This window comes from Coturnix japonica, chromosome 2, assembly GCF_054131305.1.
Source record: "Coturnix japonica strain WE chromosome 2, WE-NBRP24, whole genome shotgun sequence".
In the NCBI taxonomy this organism is placed as follows: Eukaryota; Metazoa; Chordata; class Aves; order Galliformes; family Phasianidae; genus Coturnix; species Coturnix japonica.
Window position 1 is genome coordinate 37680431 of NC_140664.1, and position 22683 is coordinate 37703113.

Genomic DNA, 22683 nt, shown 5'->3' on the forward strand with positions numbered 1-22683 from the left:
GTGGGAGGGGGGGGAGGGGGCTTCAGCCATTCTGGAGCGCTGTGAAACTGTTCGTGCAATAAAACTGAATCCCGTTTGCTTTAACAGCATCACTTTCGCTTGCTTAGATGCCCTCGAGCTTCACAACGTGAGGAGGAAGCACTGAGAACCACCACCCGAGCTGGGCTCTAGCAGTCACCTGCTGGAACTTCGGGATGAAGGCAGCCGGGGCACAGGCTTTACGAGGGCAGCAGCTCGTGCCCCTTCCCACCGTGAGAGCCGTGCCGGCTGCCCGTACCGCGGGGCCTCGGGAGGGCGCTGGGGTTCCGGGAGCGGGGCCGAGAGGAGCCGAGGCGGCCCCGTTGGGACGGGGCGACTCGCGGAGGGGGCAGGAGCCGGGCAGCCGGTATCTCCGCCTCCGTCCGTCCGTCCCCGGGGCCGCCAGGTGGCATCGCTCGGCGGTGCCCGAGGGAAGCGGCGTGCAGGTGCCAAGGGAGGAGCAGCGCGTACAGGGGCCGGCGGCACCTCACCCTTTCCCACCCCTCCGCGCACACACGCACACCCGAGGGGCAGGGACGAGCCCGGCCACCTCCCCCTCGTCCTCCTCCTCCTCCTCCTTCACGGCCTCGCACCCCACCCGCTCCCGCCTCCGGGTCCCCGGGGGTGCCGGGAACACCCCGCGCCCGTCACTGGGCCGGGAGGCGGGGCCGCCGCCGTATAAGAAGGCACAGAGCGGCCGCCTGCACTCCCAGGTCCCGAGACGCGCCCGCGGGAGCAGCGCCCGGCGCAGCAGAGCGCAGCACGGCAGCACAGCAGCCCGGAGCCGCTCCGTAGCCCGGACTCGGCAGGCAGCAGCCCGGCCCCGCTCCCCGCTCCGCCCGTAGGACGCTGTGGAGCCGCGAGCGGCGCGCAGCAGCGGGTGGTGCCCGCGACCCCGAGCCCCCATGAGCGCCGCCGCCCTGTACAGCCTGGACTCGCCGGCATGCTATAGGAGCTGGTGCCCCGAGCCCGCCAACTTCTACGACGCCAAGGTGGGCAGCGGCGGGCCGGGCCCCGCCTGCAAGCCGGGCGGCCGCGGCATGAGCGCCGAGGAGGCGGCGGGAGGCGGCGGCGGAGCGGACCTGGCCGAGCTGAGCGCGGCCGCTCCGGCCATGTACGAGGACGAGAGCGCCATCGACTTCAGCTCCTACATCGACTCCATGTCGGCCGTGCCCAACCTGGAGCTGTGCAACGACGAGCTGTTCGCCGACCTCTTCAACAGCAACCACAAGCCCGAGCGGGGCGGGGACTACGGCGAGTACCTGCCGCCCGCCGCCAGGGAGCCGGGCCCCGCCGGCAGCGCCCCGCCGGGCGCCGGGCCCCGCGCCGCCCCCGCCTCCTCCTCCTCCTCCCCGCCGCCCTCCTCCGCCTCCTCCGCCGCCTCCTCGCGCGGCGCCCTCAAGCAGGAGCCCGAGTGGAGCGACGCCGAGCTCTCGTCCTCGCTGCTGCCGTCGCAGATCGCCACCTGCGCGCAGACCATCATGAACCTGGGCGGGCAGCCCACGCCGCCCACCTCCCCCGAGCCCGCGGGCGGCTGCTCCCCGCCGGGCCGCCCCGCTCGCTCCCCCGGCCCCGCCGCAGCCGCCGTCGCCTCCGCCGCCCGCCCGGCGCCCGGAGCCCGAGAGCGCGGCGCCAAGAAGTGCGTGGACAGGTTCAGCCCCGAGTACCGGCAGCGCCGAGAGAGAAACAACATCGCCGTGAGAAAGAGCCGCGACAAGGCCAAGCGGCGCAACCAGGAGATGCAGCAGAAGCTGCTGGAGCTGTCGGCCGAGAACGAGAAGCTGCACAAGAAGATCGAGCAGCTCACCCGGGACTTGAGCGGCCTGCGGCACTTCTTCAAGCAGCTGCCCGCCGCCTCCTTCCTGCAGCCCGGCTCGGCGGGCTCCGATTGCCGGTAGCGGCGCTTTGGGGCCGGCCCGCGGGGCGGGCGTCTCTTATCTCAGGGCCGAGCGGAGCCGAGGGGCCGGGCCGGGCCCAGCCGGCGGTGCGAGGCGCTCCGGGGCGTCGGACTGCGGAGTCGGCCGCGAAGAAGCGAAAGGAACCGAAGCTACGCGGCTTTTTGTTCGCTCCCTTAAGTTATTTTTGTAACGGTAGCCCCCGTCTTTATTGTTGTTGTTTTTTTCTACGCGTTACTCGAAGCGACGCGGCTACGGTACATGTGTTAACGATCCGTGTACGCTAGGCGGTAGGAACGGCGAGGACAGAGCGTGACATTTTATATCGATTTTTACAGCATTTCTTAAGAATAAAACCGAACAAGTATTTTAAAGCCGCTCCGCTCTGGTCTGTGCCGTAACGGCGGCGTGAGGAGCTGCGGGAGGGCGCTGCCAGCGGGGTGAGGGCGAGGGGAGACGGCGGGGAGAAGGGACGGGACCGAGCTGTGTTTGGGGCAGGTGAAGGGACGGGCGAGGCTGCGGTGTTAGGAGGGCTCGGGGAACACACGGAACGCGGGACATCCCAACACGAGCGTTTATCAAGTCTTAACGCCATTTATTACCCGACGCCGCCGCTCAGAACCAGCCGCCGGCAGAGCTGCCCCGCGGCACTCATTGCAGGAGCGGCAGTAACGGGTTTGTCGTTGATATAATAAATAACAGCGTAATACAAAACGTCCCGACCGCTCGGAACTCGAGAACAAACAGCTCAGAACAAGAGCCGTACGGTCACACGGGGTTAACGACCCCCCTCTTAATCCCCTCTCCCGTTGCTCAGCCGCTCGCCCCGCCGGGTCCCTCGGGCAGCAGCTCCACCTCCTCCATCCGCCCTCCGGTGCCGAGCAGGACGCAGGGCAGCGGGCCCAGCTCCTTGCCCAGCACGGTGCTCGCCTCGTAGCTCTGCGGGGAGAGAAGCGACGAGTCAGACCGTCCCGAACGCGCGGCTCTCAGACGCTGAGCGTAAGGGCAAGAGCTCGGAGAGAATGGAAGGAACGAGCACGTTGGGTTTCTAATTAATTGTCTGGGAAGTGCTGCCTCCCTGCCGGGCTTTTAAAACCGAATCGTTAAAAGTAATGGGGGAGGAGGCGGCACAGGTGGCCGTGTCGGTCCCACTCGGGGCTGCCATAGGGTAGACGTGGCTGAGCCCAGCCCCGCTGCCCAGAGAAGGGACTGCAAAACATCACCCCCATGTACATCAGAAGCGCTGGCAATGAAGAATAGTGATTGAAAAAACTACCACCAGCCAGTCAAAGTGGTGCTTCTTGTGGTTAATCTACAGAAGAAGCGCTGCTTTTTAAAATGCAGCCAGTTCCAAGATGGAAATGCTAATGGGAGAAATAGGAAAAATGCATCCCTGCATTTCAGATATAGGTAGGGAAAAAACCCACAAAAAAGGAAAGCTGTGTTTCAAGGCCAGGCTGGATGTGGCTCTGGGCAGCCTGGTCTGGTGGTTGGCAACCTGCACATAGCAGGGGTGTTGAAACCAGATGATCACTGTGGACCTTTTCAACCCAGGCCATTCTGTGGTTCTATGTACCAGCATTATCATGGCTGAAACATGAAGAAGAGGTGGTTTGAATCTAATAACTAGCAGAAGAGTTCTGTTCTGTCAGCCTGTAACAAAACCAGACACATCCTACAGAACTCTGCAGCACTTTGCTGCTATTAAAAGAGCCAGCACGGTTTGGAAATGTATCTCTTGGCTGAAATGAAACATACACCCTGTGGTATAAGAAAAGGAATTTACAATTTCAGACAATCCTTGTACTTAAAGGATTGTCCATGAACCACATTAAAACCACGGGGCACGTAATTGCAGATCACCAGAATGCTGTATGGTGTGGGGTAGCCAAGTAAACCCCATAGGTACCACCTAAGTGCAGGCACTTAGCGAGGATGATTAACCAAAAAGACAAGCTGACCCTTGTCCCCTTCCACGTGCAATGGGGAGAGGGGTCTCCAGCTCCTAATAGGACTTCATCACTTTCTGAAGGTGCCGCTCCTTCTCTACTGATCAGCTGGCAGCCAATGGCAGCCACGCTCCTGCCTTCAGTGCCTCACTTACCTGAGATAAATCTGGGTCACTGTGCCAAATGTCAGGGATCTTCTGATAGCCCAGAATAAGGAATAACTCCTTCACAGTTACATAAACAGTACTTTAGCCTGTGCATCCCAGTGGCTTATTTCATTTATATAGCTCCCAATTACAAAGTATTACTCAAGTAATACTCAGTAATATTGTGTTTGTGCTACTAGAAAGCAGTTGTGTTTTATAGGGTTCAGAAGCCTGGAAAGGTGGGATGCTCGGACTGTAGCTTCACTGTGGACTCTAAAGCCTGGCACTGCCCACTGTGGCTCTGAATGTCCGGACACTGCTATTTGCAAGTAGCTGTGCATCTACATCTAAGCTAAAGCTGTCTATACATCCTTCTTGCAGCACCCCTGAGATGCAAAAGCAGGGCATCAGCGGGTGCAAGGTACAATTGCCAAAGGTAGGTTAATGCTGGGGGCACACTGATTCACTTCAAACCATTTGGTCCCAGGCTGAACAGAAGAGAAAACCTATTTCTAATGAACTCTCCTACTGCTTTTAGTGTGGTTCTGAAAAGAGCTGCCTGGAAAAGGTGGTCAGACCTCTATCCTTGGATGTCTTCAAGACCCTGTCAGACAAAGTCATGGCTGACCTGATCACGTGTTGGAAACAGCCCAGTGTGAGGGGCAGGTATGACACCAACCACATAATTGTAGAATCATGGAATGGCCTGGGTTGAAAACAACCATAAAGCTCACAGTCTCACAGTCTCGTGCAGGTTGGAAGGGACCTTAGAGATCATCGAGTCCAACCCCTGGGATTCAAGCCCCTGTGTAGCAGAGCAGCACTAAGCTCATCTAGTTTCAACCCCCCTGCCATGGGGGGCAGGGTCGCCAACCACCAGACCAGGCTGCCCAGAGCCACATCCAGCCAACATCCAGCATCCCATTTCTATGATTCAAATATCTTCCCTTTTGACTCACAGCATCTCCAGGACTCTGCCACTCTATGCAGTTGAACTCTCATTGACAACCACTATACCTACCCCATCCTCATTGGCAGCAGACATCAGGAGAGAAGAGATTGTTCTTTGTAGCAGCTGGAAAGAGGAAACAAACATATTCTGATCATGACAGAAACTACATGTATTGGAAAACATTCTGTTTACAGGTAAAACAGTCACATTAATTGATTCCATTGTAGAATAGTTTTATTTCACTGGCCAAAAAAGCAGGGGAGAGGTGACACAAAATATGTTTAGAACAGGAGCTTGAAAATACAAGTTCCTTGCAGGCTGTGGGGAGCTTCCCAAGAGCCCAATCCAAGAAAACCCTTCCGCTGGACCTGATGCATTCAATGCTTTGGAAACCGCAGGCTGAGCTCAATGACTGCGCTACTTGATCAAGACCTGGGAACTGGACAGCGCAATGACACACGAGTCTAGCATTAGATTAAATTATGGGATACTCTTATGTCCTCTTTTTCTTCTAACAGAGCTTCTATAAAATTGTTATTTACAGTACTAAATATGTTACCTACATATCTAGTCTCATTACACTCCATACACCAATGCTCATTTTTTGTCATACCTTTACTTTTACTGTCCTTTGAGACTGAGATGATGGACAACTCAAGAAGACTTCCAGCTGCATTTTCAGAACTGGTGAAACGACGGCTTCAGAGCACTGGTTGCAATACAGCAGTCCACTGAAGCGTGCAAATGAGGACAGAAAAGCACAAAGAATGGGAAAGTTATCAATCATTAAATAAAAACACCAACAAACAAAAAGCAGCTTACTTATTCCTTAACCACTTTGCTGGTAGGCTTCTAGTTGAACAGCCCAGTTAAAAGCTTCAGCTGATAACAGCAAATGGAGCTCTTCTGTTGGTGGCCATAAGTAACATTAATGGAGGACCTAAACTCTTCTGGCTAAAGTATCTTCTTTTTTAAGGTTCATAAAACATGTGGGGTGGCTGTGATTTATACTCAGCTCATTTACTTCAAACAATATTATTAATCATATAACATTCTAAAAGCTATGGCCAAAAAAAGAGAAAAGTATAGACTTGGCCTAAAGGACTTGTTGACTTAGGCCCTCACTGAGCAGACACTCAACGTTTGCAGCACACACTTAAGCCGTATGCATAAAATTAAGCACAGCCATAAGTACTTGTTGGAATACGGTCTTAAATAAGTGTTGATGCTACATTGTTCTCCAAACAAAGCAGAAGCGTCCTTGAGAATACAGCAAATAAAAATATCATGAAGCACACTACTTTGCGTACATAGATACCTCCTTGATTTCATCCAACAGTATAATGTAGGACAACTTCTGCTTAATTCCCATCTTTTCCTCCCAGAGGTTTTACACAGCAGAGCACACGCAATAAAACTTCTCTTACTTAGGAAAATGGTATCTATTCCAAGGGGACTGTAATCACCTCACTTCTCCTTCTGCTTTTTTCCAATACAGAAATAATAATACAAAAATGTATTTTTCAAGGAATTTAAAATCAGGCCTGTGATTTATGTGGCACATCCATTAAAAGAAATACTATAATGCAGTGGGGTTTGAAATCTTTATAAGCAAAAAATGTAGCTTGGAAAATGTGGTAGCGACAAATTCAAACCATTTCATATCTACTTGTATCTTTCTTAATAAATTAATCTAACCTTGCTGGTTTTATCAGTTCATCAGCAATAAAAATACTACGTCTCAGTTCTAGGAAGGAACAAAGTGCAGCCTGTGCCTGCAGGAATTATTGCATCACCTATTGCTGTTATGGATACATCTGCAGAACACCTGGAATCCTACAGAGCACCTTGACTCTCACCTGTCCCGGGGATACAGTTCCAACTTTCCATTGCCACATCTGTCACACGTAGGCCAGGAGAAAGCAGTGCTCTCATTAACTCCAACAACAGTACCTGCAGAAAACGGTGTTTTTATAAGGTAGTAAATGTAAGCTAGCAAACATACACACCACTGGCTTCACAGCAGGTTTGACCCTGTCTTTCTCCCATCTTAAGACTACTCCTTTCATGGGTACAGTGCAAGTATCAGCTTCCCCAGCAATCTCAGTCCCTTTCTCCTTCATCTCTTCAAAAAGAATGACATTATAAAGTATCAAATGTGGATATTTGAAAATTAACCCTCCAAAAAGGTTTCTTTTTATTTTGTTCAAGGGCCATATTGGTTTTTCTTCTGCATTTTGTTTGCTTGCTTGCTTGTTTCTTGTTGTCTTCTGCTTCTCTGATGTTTCCTTGGCAAGAAATAGAAGAATGGTCAGGTCAAACACCTTGATATAGATATGTAGGAAACACAGACCAATTATAAGATTCAATCCCTTTCAAAAACAATGATGCAGGTTAAATTCCATTAACAATAGAGTTATTCTTCATCTACACTGATTTAAGAGAGATCAGATCTCACCCAGAGATTTAAGTGTGTGCTTAAGAAGGGAATGCCAAAGATACTTTGGACTAATACAAAGGGCCTAGGGAGTTTTGGCAAGAAAAACACTCTGAGTTTTATGAGAAGCAGTAAAGAGTTTATTATGCTTTATGGTAATGATATGCTGAAATAATTAGCATTGTTTATGGAGAAAATCCTTATAAGTATTTTGAACTAAACACACCATCAGCTGAGAGAACAAAATTACAGTAAAATAAACCCTCTGTGGTACAAAAGATGCACAGAAAAGAATTCCAGCTCCTTCTGAAACAGAATCTCGCAGTTGTATAATACATTCAATGAAATAAAGCCCTGGAGACCAGGGAACATTTGCACTGTCTGTAAAACAGGTTGTTAATCTCTTGTGTTCGGGACTCTCCTGAGATAAAGGCTGTCAGTAAGGGCAAAGTGACACATAAACAGTAAGCTTGTATTTTCCTTTGGGAATTCAAAGGACAGCAAGCCTGAAGATCAGGAAAGTAACTTCTCAGATGTAACATGGATGGCCCAATCTCTCTCTCTATAACAAAATAACATAGATTATACTGCTTTTTGGTTTTTTCTTTCTTTTTTTCTTTCCATTTGAGGAAGATGTATCAGGATCATTCCGACATTGTGCCTACTGGAGAAATTTACTTTGATGAAAACAGAGTTCCCTCATGAGCTCAGCAGAGATCACTGAAGTCAGAAGAAGCAGAACTGAACAGCAGCAAATCTAATTGTCCTGCAACAGCCTTTTGCATCCTGCCATGCAAAATAGTGATTTTTCCAATTGAAGCTGCTGATCTACTACTGTACAGTTCTGTAAATCGTTTAGATTTTGCTTGGGCTTTGCAAACCTTTTAGATATTCTCCTGGGATTCTTCTTTTAAATGGAAACACACACTGCCAAAATTAGATTCTCATTTCCATGCTACTTTTCTGGGCTGTGGCTGACAACACTGAGAAGAAACTAATACTAGCTCTATTAGTGTTTGATGTCAATTAGGACAACACCTGGAAAGGCAGATCTTGAGTGAGGGATGCAAAGAAGGGCTAAGGACTCAAAGTAACACCCTGTTCGAAATGCTCCAGTAAACAATAAGTGTGTACACAATCAGATGTCTGCTAGTTGGTTACCTGATAGATAGATAGGAAAGAAAGAAGGTGCAGCCCAAAAGAAAGACCTAAATAAGGCAACCAACTCCATTTTGTTCAGACTGCAAATAGGGAAACTGGAAAAAAAAGAAACCTGAGTAAGGGCTTAAAGACAAAAATATCCAATGTAAAAATTCAATCACTGGATGTGAATCATACGCTATACAAACATCATTAATCATGTCATAATCCCACGCAGCATACGTGGTATGAACTAACTAGAATTTGCTCGTAAGCATGGTTAAGAGTAAGAGCGGTTCTTTACAGTGTGGACTGCCAACATTTAAGTCATCCTGACTGCTACTATATGGCAAAAAGAGGTTACAAATCACTTTGGCATGAACAGTGAAGAGAAAACAAATCTATTAACCCTCAGCTCACAGGTGAGAACTACAGATTGATCCTTGAAAGAAGAATAAAGTGCATACTAGAAAGCCATCATAGGTCCTTACCAGGTCCCTGAATGAGTGTGATTGAGCCTCCCTGAAATCTGTGAGAAACTCACTGGCTCTGCTTGTCACCCATTTCTGATGGTGGGGAAAGGATTTGACCAAGTCCAACTGGAAGACTTCATTTAGCAGAACACTGTTACAAACAAATGAAGTCAATCTGCAGCAAGGGCATTTCCACCGATTAAAAGGAAGATTTTCTAGTGAAGGTTGAGAAACTGGTCTGCCATCTTCCTGAAAGACAGAGGTGCAGCAAGGAGGGGAAAAGAGCAGGAAGGAGCAACACTTCAGGTAGGGGTAAAGAAAGCCTTTGCAGCTCCTTCGAGCATTAGATGAGAGAATTCCTACATACAGCACACAAAGGTGACCAACAGTGACAGACACTTTTGCTTTATATGTACTGTGAATGGGATGAAAGAGGAGAGGTGCTTTGGGTAACCTAGTTATTGGTATAACCTTGTTGCAATAAGTAAGGGCAGAGAAGTAGTAAATCTTAGCATAACTGCTGCAGAAGTGAGAAACAAACAAACAAAATCAAAACAAAATAATAGTTTTATATTTCCTACCCAGTGACAGAAATATCTTTCAACACAGTATCAGTGGAAGATGTACAGAATGACCAACTCTTAGAGAGCCTGTAGTTGTGCTTGTTTTTCATAATATAGAGTTCAGTGTTTGTCTCTGCAAGATATATCAATATATATCATATATCAATCACATAGGCATTGCTAACTTGCAGCTCTACCCTAAGAGAAGGTATGTTTAGTAACAGCTTTGAGTGGTTTAAAACTGACCTTTTGATGTATTGCTATGTAGCTGAGAGGATTAATTTGTAATTACTATTTGCTCTTACTTTAAACATCATTTCAAACATTCAAGTGAATACTTGGAAGTGTAAGTGTAAAACGGTGTCAAGAATTGTAAGAGTTAAATTAAAAAGGGAAAACGTCTTTAAAAGCCAGAAGTTACTTGGCTTTTAAGGACTTTTCCCTATAGGCACTCTGCAAATTGGGTGTTTAAGAATTCTGAGTGGACAGTGTTAGAAAATACTGTGTATGAAATGCTCCTACACAATTCAGAAATATTAGAAAATACACTGCAATAAATGTTTCTGCATGGTTAGTGGTAGGACTAAAGTATCAGGCAAGGCAAAGATCCAAAGTGGCTGGTGAGCAAATCTCAGCTAAGTTAAGCTAGGTGACTATGGTGAAATATTAAATTGACCCACTGCAGCAAAGCTCCAGGAAAATCAGACAGCAACCCCTACCATTCAGAGTCTGGCTGACATATCTTCATCTGTCTGAAAAATATTGTTACCCCTTACTGTTGCCAGTATCAACATGGCTGATGTGAACAGAAAGCTTCTGAAAGAAGATGGTGATGGAAGGAATATGGCCAAACAGACTGCGCATCAAACATATATCCTGGGGCATCAGTGAGTGGGAGCAGCAGGCAGGCAGAATTTGGCTGGCAAAAGACAAAGAAAGACCACAAAGAAGCACAGAAACTTAAATATCCCAATGATCTACAGCAATATGGTGCTTTTTCATCCTTGCACCCTGTTTGTGCAAGAAATCAATATGAGGACCTGAAAGATTAAAGTGAACGCAAATAATTAACCACGTCCATTTCAGAAAAGGCCAATACAAACCTCTCACAGCACAAATGGAATTGGCCTGTGTGGTAGAATCCAGCTCATCGAGTTTGACAGGGCCAGGCAGCTCACTGAGGTCAGCATCGGCAGCCGAGCACAAAAGAGGCTTTTGTAATAAGAGAACAGTACGTTCAACACAAATAATCCTACCTGCCAACAAAGACATTTCAACTCAGTACAGTAACAAGGAAAAAGGTGACCATGATAATTGTCATGGCCAGTAAAGACATTTATCACTGCCAGCTACTAAACAGATGGATAGACTCCATCGGGTTTTCTCAATGACAAAATATTTTGCTTTCAGTGATACACGCAGCACGCTCTTGTTACATTTCATGACTCTCAGGGAAAATGATTTTCTACAAAATCTAACATGTTAAAAAGCAAATCAGATTCCATCCAGACTGTACTGTACCACGCTGGAAACAGAAAGTTCTTGTCTCTTCCCTAATAAAAATCTTGGTCACCCTCAAGGTTGTTTTATTTTTATTTATTTATTTTAAGATTACAAAGTGTAAGTGAAAGCAGTACTTTGTTCTCCAAATGTATGAAACCAGTGCAACCTCAATTAGCAAGGGAAAATAGACTGGTAAGTGGATGGGGGGACAGGACTCAGCCATTACACAGGTGCATTTTTGAAGAGAGCATTGCACAGGCATACACCACACATAAGGATGGGTGAGCCTCATTCATATGAATGACTAAAAATGAATGTAGAGTGAACCATCATCTCTCAGGGTCTGTATGGCACTGAGGGCCCACAGCTGAAATGGTAAAGGAAAAGCTTGTAATGGCTCTTTATCTAGGGACATGCAAGTCTCTAGGTTCATTGCCTTACTCCTTTTACAGGTTGTAAGTTCAATAAAACAAAATCCTGCAAGAACGTCAAAACAAATGAAAGCAAGTTTCTCACTATTTCTGAATCTTCTGTCAGCTAGTGAATTAGTTTGACACTGGTCTTTAGATTCAACAGTCATCAAGGAGGACTGACAGAAATACTGATGAACAAACAGTAAGATCACTTAATTTCTTATTTACTTGGGAGGTAAAAGAAAAGAACCAAAAAAACTAAGAACAGAAGAAAAACCTTACAGATAACCCCTAATTACAACCCCTTCAAAACTTCTCATCCCAAACTTGCAACATTTCATAGAATCATAGAATCGCTCAGGTTGGAAAAGACCTTAAAGATCATTAAGTCCAACCACAACCTAACCATACTACCCTAACTAACAACCCTCTGCTAAATCATGTCCCTGAGCACCACATCCAAACAGTTTTTAAACACATCATCCTCATCTGAGAGTGAAAGTCTATGCAGGTTACATAATACAGTGTTAGTAATGCGGGTGTTTATTCAATTTGATTACAGTTGCTTCAAAACCACACATAAAGCTCACCATTTCCCCACAGTGCATCCTTGAAGAAGATGAATTGTGAGGCGACATTGAGGGCTTCTATGACTTCCATACTGAGAACACACGATGCAGTGACCGACACAGCAACAACTTTTGGAATTCCATGAACGACACTTTGCAAAGTGAAGTCAGTCACAAACAACAGCGTCTCTCTTTGATTTACAGGAACACCGTGCTTTGTCTATTAAAAAAATAATGATACACACATATATATATACAACGTTGGAATGCAGTCATTGATTTTTAAAAGAAGGGAAGACAAGTAACATACTCATCAGTAAGAAACTAATAGAACTGACAAATTGCTACACATACGGCCTGCACGGAAGAATGAGTCTTTCATTATTCCTTAATGCAGATACTGTCATCTCTACCTTCAGTTAACTTTCCAAAGCTGACCCACTGAGATCTTGGTGCTCTCTCTATTAACTATCATGTTTTGTCATGATCCATTTGCACATGCAAATAAAAGTTATAAGAAGTTAATTGGTTGTTTTTATGAACAAAAACTAAAGTAATTTTTCCCTTACAAAAGAAAGGCTAGCATCACTTCTATTAAGAAAATGTTCTATGCACTGTTGTCTGATCCTGAAGAGCTCCCCTCCCTGTCCAATAGCTCCTGCAAATACAAAGCTGCAGGGTTTTCTTTCTGCTCAACAAACACATCTCAGGTATTCGAATGATACATCGAAATATGAAAGTAGATAACTCATAAGAAAGAACCACAGGAAACCACAGTGACAATGCAAGTTTTCTCCCTAAGACAGGTACAAAAATTAAGGTTGTTTTCAACACAACTTCTATAATATCTATGTGTGCATGTCATTTTTCCCATAGTTTAGAAAAAATGAGTTTAAACCAGACTACATGTCATGTTTACCAGTCCAAGCTATCTGTAATTTCAAATATTCTGATATTTTAAAATATTTAAATAAAACATTTTTTTTCCATCTTACAAAGGCTTTGTTAATATTTTTCATTAGTCAGTTGATTAAGAATCATAGTTAAGATGTTTTAATACAAAAATAATTGGAGAAACACATAGCACACAAGTATTTTATCCTTAAAGTCACATTCCTATGGCATAAGGTAAGGCACTGAGGACTCCAACTTTTTACCTTCAGTTGAATTCAAACCTTGACAAAGTTAACCAGACTAAAAATAACTTCTGTTCATGATGGCAGCTTTTAGAGCAAATGCAGTAATTAGGAGTAATGCCAGATACAATTCATAACTCAGATATTATGGTTATGCCTTCATTGCAAATCGCCTATTGCATTTACATTATTTCTTTCCCTCATAACTACGTGCATTTGAGTTCCGCCTCCGTGCAGATACCATTAAAACAGCTTCAAATGGAAGAAGCTTTACAGCTGTCCCATGAGAATTACTAACACATTAAAAGCTGGCTTTCAGAGGGAAAAAAAAAGTAAATAATAACATCAAAAATCACAAGTCAGTATAAAATCATCATCTTGCTATGTGTGACAATTTGTTCTGAACAGAGGGGACACAACAGACAAATAGCAGCAGGATTGAGTTATGAGGAAGGACAGCTCCTTAACCACAGATGGAATATATTTCCCCATATTCCTTCTGTACCACAGTACAGATTCTGAGCAATAATAAGAGCATATTTCCATTCCTCCTTCACACAAACTAAGCATCTCAGAACACTGTTGTTTCATAAAATTATTAACACTACTTTTAAAGCATATTTGAATTAACTCATGTAGTAGATTATCTTTGCTAAATGAACTAAAACATAGTCCTTGCCTCATATATCATAACTGAATGATTTTGCATGTGAAGGATAAATCCTCTTGGCAAAGGTAACTGCTGTTAACAAGCTGCTGCTCATAACCTTTGGGAAGGATTAGGCAAGCAATACAATAACAGTAGGTAAATACCATTACATTTCTGTACTAGCAATGAAGAGTGCTACGCAGCAGTTACAAAGGCGATGATCTCCCATTGCTTTTCCAATACTGCTTTCAAAAAGTTTATATAAAATCATGCTGTTCACTCATAGAAAGTTACAGCTTATAGTTGACGAAAGAAATACAAGAAACAGCTAGTAAACCTCCCAAAAGAAAGAAGGAATCACAGATTTCTTCTTGTTATAGAAGTTTCCACTCTTCAAAGTCACATCTGTGCCTGCATTCTTCATCTTTTCTCTAATTTAGTGATGAAGTGATTCTACACAGGAATGTTGATGACCTCCAGTGTCTCAGATGTAGATGTTCCCTAATACAAAAATGCTTGGCTAGGACATCACTAGTCTGTAATTGATTTATTTCTGTTAATTGAACAGACTCCTTCACAATAGAATTCCACATATGTACATGTCCATCTTCCTGTGAGAAGCCCAAAGATCTCCCATTAAGCCACCCTAACTTCTCACGCTTAAAAATACTCTGTCACTTAGTATGAAGAAAGCACTGCTTAGTGGCAAGAGCTGCCCCTTGTCTCACAAGCTAAAGCTACTCCCTGCCTAGTAATCAAATCACAACTCATAGGCTACTGAAGCAAGAAGAATAGACCTACATCACATTTATGTCCCATACGGCTGGGAAGCATTCTCAACTATTTTGTTGTACGTTACTGAAGTTTCTTTGTCTTTGGTTCACACGCTTTGATTCACACTTTATTTTGTGTGGTGCCGATGGCCAATTGCAAATTGTTCTCCCCAGAGTTAGCTGTACTGAGTGTCCAGTCGCCAGGAAAAAGTAAATAAATCAGCAGCCAAAAAAAATCCTTCAACTACTGAGGGAGTTACCAACATTTCAAAAGGGAGTTGTAGCATAATTCAGAAAAATCAGAAACAAATAATACATAATTACAAGCTTCCCAACACTGTGTGGATGGCAGATGTATTTACCTAAAGAAGTTCCTCCTTTCTATTAGCGGAACCATAAAAGCCAAGTTTGCCTGAGGGGCTTCTACTGAACAAAAATAGTCCACCCACTCGCCTGCAAAGAGCAAAACTGCATCTTTATAAAACCACCATCAGTTACATTCTATACCAACTCAACTGACTGGGAACTTTTTGCTGTGTATGTCTACGGACAGCACTTACCTACAAACTGATTTTAATTGCAAGACTAAACTAACCATCTGTGAGCTCTTTTATTAGGGTGAATTAGTTCTTTGGGCTAGATGGCAATTTACTCAAATATAATTCACCTTCTAGAGTAAATGGTACTGAAATTGAAGACGAAGTTCATTTTACCCACTCACAAGCATTCTAGACCTGGTGACAATTCTTCTCACACAGCTCTTGAAGGTAATCCAGGAGGTTTTTGTATTCTCCCCTGAACAAGATAAATGCTGTCCTCTTCACATATATGTTATGTTAATTTTACATCAATTTCATTGCTAAGCAAAAAGATTACCTGTGGCCTTAGATACAGTACTCGTGCCCAAAAGCTACAACGTTCATTACAACCTCTCATCTGAAAAAAATGGCACAGAGACAGGAAATGAGTCAAATATGGTAAGTGAAATTTAGTGATAGAAAACATCGGTTACCGGGCTTTTAAAGCAGCTTACCTGAAGAATTTCCTTCAGATTATGCACAGTTGGTGGCTGGTACAAATTAGAAATCCTCTCTTCCTCATCCACTTCCATGTGTATTTCACCAGACTGAGCAGTCAGAACATAACAGAAGCTGGGAGGAGGAAGATTAGTTGTCATCTATTAAAAAGGAAAGAAACGTGACCTTAAAAAAGGCATTCCAATTTGGTCAGTCAGATTTTATAATAATACCTTAAATGAACCACACAATGTGCGTATTAAGAGCAATGGGAAAACAAAATAATGACTGTCTGAAGTAGAAGCTGAGATAACAAAACAATATTCACAAATTCTAAGTGAAATCAGCCTGCGTGTATCATTTTTTCCATGCTCTGACATGGATCCTCATCACAAAAACATCTTCTCATTTGGCACAATTGGCAAACACTGCAACTTTTTCAAGGTGACAGTGGTTGTTCTGCATTTGTTTAGTACATGGTAGGGGTGCCCTGATTATTTATTTCTCATCGTCCATCACTTTTCTGAGATTTGGAGACTTCTGCATGTGGGTGGGTTTTTCTGATAGTAAACAGCTGAAGAACTTTAAAAGCCGCTAAATTAAATCCAGGACAGCACAAGGAGATAATGAAGAACAGCAATTCAGCAACTACAAGAACTGCTCTTTTTGTGTTATGCCAGATTTTTCTTCTCCCCTTAAAAGCACCGTGACATAACAACTTTATCTCCACTTCAAGAATGAGAAAGGCTTCTGAGAAATAAAAGATGGTACATTACAGTCATTTTTATTTAGGACTTGGTAAATATTCTTATAATGTTGTTAGTTGTTAATAAGGCATTTCATTTAATACAATAAATACAAATATGCTAAAGACAGCTGTCTATCCATTAAAATAATCTGCCTACAGAAAACAAACAACCAACCAAAACAAGCAAACAAAAGAAACCCATCAACTCACATTCTTATTTGCCCCTGCCAGCACTATAAAAAGGTATGCAAGTGTACATACAGCCCCAAAGAAATCTGTGCCACAGATCTCTTTGCAGAAACGTTATCAGGATGTTGGCAACATTATTTACGTATCGTTGCTCAAATGTGCTTTCAAAAGCTGTGTAAAACTATACTTCATGTACAAGGAAAAATTTATCTCCGCTAAAAAGAACCTGCATTCTTCCAAAAAATTAGCAGAATATGTCTTGATACCCTGCAGAATGAACTGGCATTTTAACCCCATGGCAGAAGTGCAAATTGCATTATTATGGAAAGTTTTCTTCATTTCTAGGTTGTCAATAAAATGGAGAAAAAGAAGAACAAATGAAAATCATAACAATGCTGAAGAATATTTAAAAGTTTTGCTCCATCCGTGTAAATTTCCATTCTGTTGTCCACGGTATTTTAACATACAAAACAATCCTCTCCCCTGAGACTTCTGAAATGTGTAGATGAAAGGGAGAATCAAAGCAAGAATGGCAGTTTCACTCATTTTCAGTCTTGGTTTTACAACCAAGTTCTGAACTTTTTATTATTCAAAATAAATCCCTGTGCAATCCCAATAACTCTGCAGCAAAAAGATTCTCAGAGTTCATAAACAGCTAGGAATAACTAGGAATATCCATCTACAAAGTCCTCTGTTTTTAAAGCCTATTTCCAGATTTTTCTTCCTAGACTCTAAAATAAACTTTTAACACTATAAACTTCTTTCCCAAAGAACAGGAAGCCAGCACAAGCACTTGGCTACCGAGATTCTCAAACAACCCTATCATTTCAAATGACACCCGATTTGACAGAACTAAAATGTTGCACATGGCAACAACTCTATCATTTTAGTTCTAGAGGGTTAATAAAAGGCTAATTGCATCACTTTGGAAAGAAGCTGCTGATCCAGAGAGCCTCAGGTTGGCCTAAGACAGATGGTAGAACCAACAAAACAAACCTCAGTAGATAAAAAGAGAATCTGATTCCCCAAACATGTTACGCTACTAAGAAAAACAGTAATTGTAGTGAAAAAGTACATTTCCATAGTAACAAAACTTACCATTTCAGGGTCTTGACTTTGTCCAGGAACTTTTACAGGCACTACTGGAGGCCACAAACTGTCTATCAGACTAAAAAGTCCTAACGCCCTTTGAAAAGACCAATAAAATTAGGTTTAGAATGATTTCCACTGCCAGATGCCGTACTAGAAAGATTCACTAAGAAATACAATTTAAACCGTTGCATGATTAGGAGAACAATTTTAAATCATATTTGTTTTCTACAAGATGGTTTTGATTTGGTCTAATTAAATCTCCATCATTTCTGCTGTAGGGTGGAGAGGCAAGGAACGGACACATTGCATACAGTGACAAGCCAGTCATATTTAATGCTTTGCCATGAACAGCCTGCGACATGGTAAAATGCAGTGGAAGTGGGAAGTGCTAGTTTGGGAAGGACACAGACACCAATACAACTTTGAAAAAGTGATTTTAACTACTTAGCTGGTAGCTTAAACCAGCTTCCAACATCTGCATTTCTTGCTTTTCTCTAACACTGATTGCCACTGCTATTAGGAATGTTAGCAAGATTTTGTTATCTGAAGTATACCCATGCCTTAGAGTACAAATGTGCAAAGAACTGTCCCCTTCCTATGCAGCTGCTCACTTGGTTACGATTCTTCTCTTTTGCAAGTTTTCCACCTTCAGTTTAAAAACAAACAAAATGAACAGCCCAGCATACTAAGATTTACTGCTGCAAATCCTTCAGCTTTCGCACGCAAAGCTGCAATGTGCAGCAGTTCAGTGGCTGGCTTGTTGGTTGATGTGTCATCCATGCAGTAAAAGCAGGAACATCCAAGGGAGAGGCCAAGAAAACAGCTGAGGGAGGGGAAATAGCTACAGATAACCAACTTGAAGAGGCGTGCATTTTTGAGTTTAAGCTCTCCGTTATCTTGTCCTAGCTCTCTGTGCATGTTCTGTGTGGTCAGAGCACAGAGATCTGGATTTTAACCCCACAGTGCCTCCGAGAACTGTCTATTTGTCCCTCCAATTATGAAAGCCACCACTTCTAAAAATGAAGTGCAAAACTTGCTCAAGGTAATCTTAGGTTCTAACCAAAAATGCTTGGAAGAAACAAAGTCAGGCTCTTGTTCTTGACTGAAGCACGATGCAATATTCTGCCTCTTTTCAAGGCGTAACAGATCTCCCTTAAAGTTCTGCTTTTAACTCACTTCTGCTTGAGCTTACTTAATTCCGTATTTCCCTCACCCTTCTTTTCAGCCTTGAGTGCTTATGCGTTGGGTATCTAATGTCAGCCAGTTTCTTCCCCTATTTTTTCATAAAGCAGTGGGTATAACATACAATAATGCTAACAGTGATGCCTATGGACCAATACTATATGAATGTAAACCTCTGAGAGTGACTGGATCTCAAGGAATAATGCTTTCAGTTTAAGATTTGGGTAGCCAATTGGCAGGTTAAAAAGATGATGCTGCTGTCTGTAGTTGTGTTCCCCACACAGTGAACAGAAATATGCTGCCCTTCTACAAAAGTGAACTTCCTGACTTATATGATATCACTATCAAGTCTGTAAAAGGAAAATGCTGAGTACAAAGGCTGAGGTTTTTGTTTTGTAACTTATTTTTAGAAGAATATTACAACATACAAAGCAACACTTCTTAGGTATTAATCAGACTTTAGAGCAAAATGACCACATCTCAATGTTTCTGGACATGGTGACACTTTCTGTCTTGTACTATACAGAAATAATTCTTCTCTGTAGTTGCAGGAGAGCCAGCACCCAGTGGAGCAAACTGCCCTCGTTAAGTAAAGTGGAACACAAGAAAGGAGAACTAGAAAAGCAGAGAGCAGCCTCTATGCGATAAAGGAAGCTACGCAAGTGGTGTTCCTCAGAGGAAGTGCTGTCCTTTCGGAGGAGTTCATAAACTGCTTGAGCTCGGAGCACTTAATTATTACTGAATTACAGTATTTGTTTACAAACAGGGGGAGGAGCAGCACTGTGCAGCGAGTGTCTCCTAAACATCTTGGACTCATCCTTCTCTTTGACTCCAGTCAGGCAAACCACAAGTACATTTGCCACCCAAAGGATGTGCAAGTTCCAACTCACATCATGCAGGGATGAGGGGATCCTCCTCTGTAGAAAGGGAAGTTCTGTCCTCAAGCTGTCCCTGGTGGGCCCAGGAATGTACCAGTCAGAGCCCCCACTGAGGGGTTCCCCTTTGCTTCACCCATTCCCAAGCCCCCAAGGAAATTAACCTCTCTCTTTACACTTACAGACTTTGACTTGCAGAAGGGGGGATGGGAGGGGACAACCACAGTGGAGAAATGGCAAGACATTATGTCCTCCTCTGCAGAAAATCATTATCCTTGCAGAAATAATAAAATTCAGTCTCTTTATTGGCCATGCAACACTCAAATCCCACTTCAATCTGACTTGAACAATGGGTGTATTTTATTCAATATATGTATCCTTCTTCAGATGTAGAATCAGGACAAGAGATGAACAGCTGGCTCTGTGCTAAAGTGAGGGAACTTGGTTAGCCCTGATGTGCACAAAGAGCCTTTCTCATTACAGAAGACAAAATAAGAACTTAATGATTTGGATCAGTGAGAGTAATTACTAGTCAGCGTTTCAAAATGTATATGTAATATTTTTATGACAAAAGTATAGACTTGTAAAAAAAGGGAAGAGTAAGAAGTGAAAATAAACAGGAACACGATTAAAAGAAGTGCTTTTAACTATTAAAATGCTAAAGTATTTTAATCTAAATATTTTATATTTATTATAAATATTATAAATATTTAATCTAAATATTTTAATCATTAACATTTGTATTACTGAGGTGACAAGGACTTTATTGTAACATTCTACAATCTTCCTTCAAACAACGACTAAAATAAACAAGACTGAATCCAAATCAGGAAACACACAGACGTTACCTGTCAGATTCTAAATAAAAGACTAAATCTGCTCATATTGCGCCAAAGTGCAACTGTCTGTTTGATAAAAATCTTTTTGACCTGTATGAAATATGTGTCCGTCCTGTACTTATCACTGACGTAGCAAGATCACAAGTAATCTAACAGAGTTTTAAAATATTGACTTTTGTAGATGTGTGGACCTTGGACAGACAGGTCCTCTACATACGGGTGCACTTCTGTAGATCCACACCTTTAGGCTTTGCTAAAACACAGTGATAATGTCATACATGATACATCTCTGTGTGTATACACAGAGTAGAGTCCTTGTAGTTATATTAAGAGACCTGGCAAATGACAAATCTGTATCTACAGTCTCTATATATCCCCAATCCTGTGGACATGACATACTATAAGTTACACTGAAAAAATCAAACAACTTGAAATTTGGAATTTTCAGAGTAGTATTTCACTGGTTTTCTGTTTCTTAAGTTATTCCTAAGCAGTTACAGTGTCAAATACTCTCATCTGAACTGAGCAGATTTTGTTTGGTTCTCTCACAAGCATGAAGTTTCATCTACAGTTCTGGTCCAGAAGCTGTGCATGTGATGTGCCTGACTCAGTTTTTAAACAGTACAGCCACGCAGCTATGATTTTTTATCATAAAGCAGCTTACAGTTTGGGGGTTCTTCCATTTTAATAACAATACCACAGATTCAGAGGAAAATGACAGAAAACAAAAGAAACACCAAAGACCAAAGAGAAGGAAAAAATGCTTCTAACTAGGAAAGAAGAAAGACTGAGTAGAGGAGAGGAAGAAGATTGGAGCCTCCTCCAACATATTCCACAGCTCTGACTTAGCATTTCTGTTTCCTCTTCTGTTTCTCTTCCAATTTTAATCTGAATGCGAACAGTTTTCTTTCAACATTATTACTGCTGCAGACTCAATATTAAGAACTCAAAAATGAAGCAACTCCTAGACCTCTATGAAACTTCACTCAACATTAGAAAGAAATTCACTAAAAACTGCATAGGGTGCACAACCCTGAACTACCAAGAGACAAGCAATCGAAACATAAAGCCGATGCTGCAAGCCACCTTTCCATCTGATTTATCTACTAAGATCTGACAGTACACAACCTATGCAACATTGTGTTTTCTCAGACTTCCATCTGAGAATAAGCAGCAAAAAAGTAAGGTAAAAAACTGAACCAGCATCTCAGTTAAAATACAGATATATTAAATTGCTTTGTTGACAGAATTATTTACATACTTTAATAACTATCTTTTGTAATACATTAGAAATCATCCATGCTATATTAGAACAATAAAATTCTAATATAAAACTTTTCACACACTACGAATATGCCCGTTTCACCCTGCAGTGCTGGTTACCGAACAGACTCACGATAGAAGTACTGAATATGCAAAGCAGCAGTCACTGCTTGTTAAAGAGCACAAAACCACAGAAAAAAACCTGAGTTTCTCATGCATAAACAGTCATTAAAATAATAATATATATATATGTACATTAAAAACTTTAATGTAATTACTTAAATTATGCTCTAAGTGGAACTCAGCTTTTAACCACAGCAATTACTGAAGTGTTTCAGGACCTCAAAACCTCAGAGATGTGGGTGGCTCTTTCAGATGGCAGTCTCTTTGGAAGAGGGAAAACCAAAGGAAGGAAGTTATGACTTCCTTGCTCTGTGGAGAAGTCTTACTATTACATTTCCTGTCAACGTCTACCAGTTGAAACGCTTTGTTTTTTAACAGTTAGCAATGGTCCTACACTTCTAAGTGTAAAGCAGAATAGAAGTATACAGTCACAGAATCACAGGGGTTGGAAGAGACCTCATGAGATCATCGAGTCCAGCCCCCCGTCAAAGCAGGTACCCTACAATAGGTCACACAGGTAGGTGTCCTGATGAGTCTTGAATATCTCCATGAAGGAGAACCCACAACTTCTCTGGGAAACCTGTTCCAGTGTTCCGCTATCCTTACTGTGAAGAAATTCTGCACATCTGCACGGAACTCCCAGTGTTCAAATTTTAGGCCATTGCTCCTTGCTCAATCACTGTGTACTACCAAGAAGAATTTGGCCTCATCCATTTGCCACCTATCTCTCTTTAGATATT

At 43.0% G+C, this 22683-nt stretch overlaps 2 protein-coding genes across 4 annotated transcripts in view; one reads left to right on the forward strand and one right to left on the reverse strand.

Moving 5' to 3' along the window:
• Positions 1–735: 735 nt before the first annotated feature.
• Positions 736–2287, forward strand: CEBPD (CCAAT enhancer binding protein delta). The gene has a single exon (XM_015855511.3). The coding sequence runs from the start codon at positions 924–926 to the stop codon at positions 1914–1916; it is 993 nt and encodes a 330-aa protein (XP_015710997.2). The 5' UTR covers positions 736–923; the 3' UTR covers positions 1917–2287.
• Positions 2128–22683, reverse strand: part of SPIDR (scaffold protein involved in DNA repair) — a 180221-nt gene continuing 159665 nt past the window's right edge. The window contains exons 12-20 of one of the 3 annotated variants that reach the window (XM_015855506.3): positions 17668–17755; positions 15650–15793; positions 15493–15552; positions 12080–12278; positions 10677–10829; positions 6820–6913; positions 5574–5691; positions 5030–5083; positions 2128–2852 (exon numbers count right to left, since the gene is read on the reverse strand). In XM_015855506.3, the coding sequence (XP_015710992.2) occupies positions 2727–2852; positions 5030–5083; positions 5574–5691; positions 6820–6913; positions 10677–10829; positions 12080–12278; positions 15493–15552; positions 15650–15793; positions 17668–17755 (1036 nt within the window). In that variant the 3' untranslated portion in view covers positions 2128–2726. The remainder of the gene's footprint in view (positions 2853–5029; positions 5084–5573; positions 5692–6819; positions 6914–10676; positions 10830–12079; positions 12279–15492; positions 15553–15649; positions 15794–17667; positions 17756–22683) is intronic. The other 2 variants (XM_015855509.3, XM_015855508.3) reach the window with 2 other exon arrangements.

Coding starts and splice junctions, on each gene's coding strand:
- CEBPD (XM_015855511.3), top strand. CDS start 924: ATGAGCGCCGCCGCCCTGTACAGCCTGGACTCGCCGGCATGCTATAGG.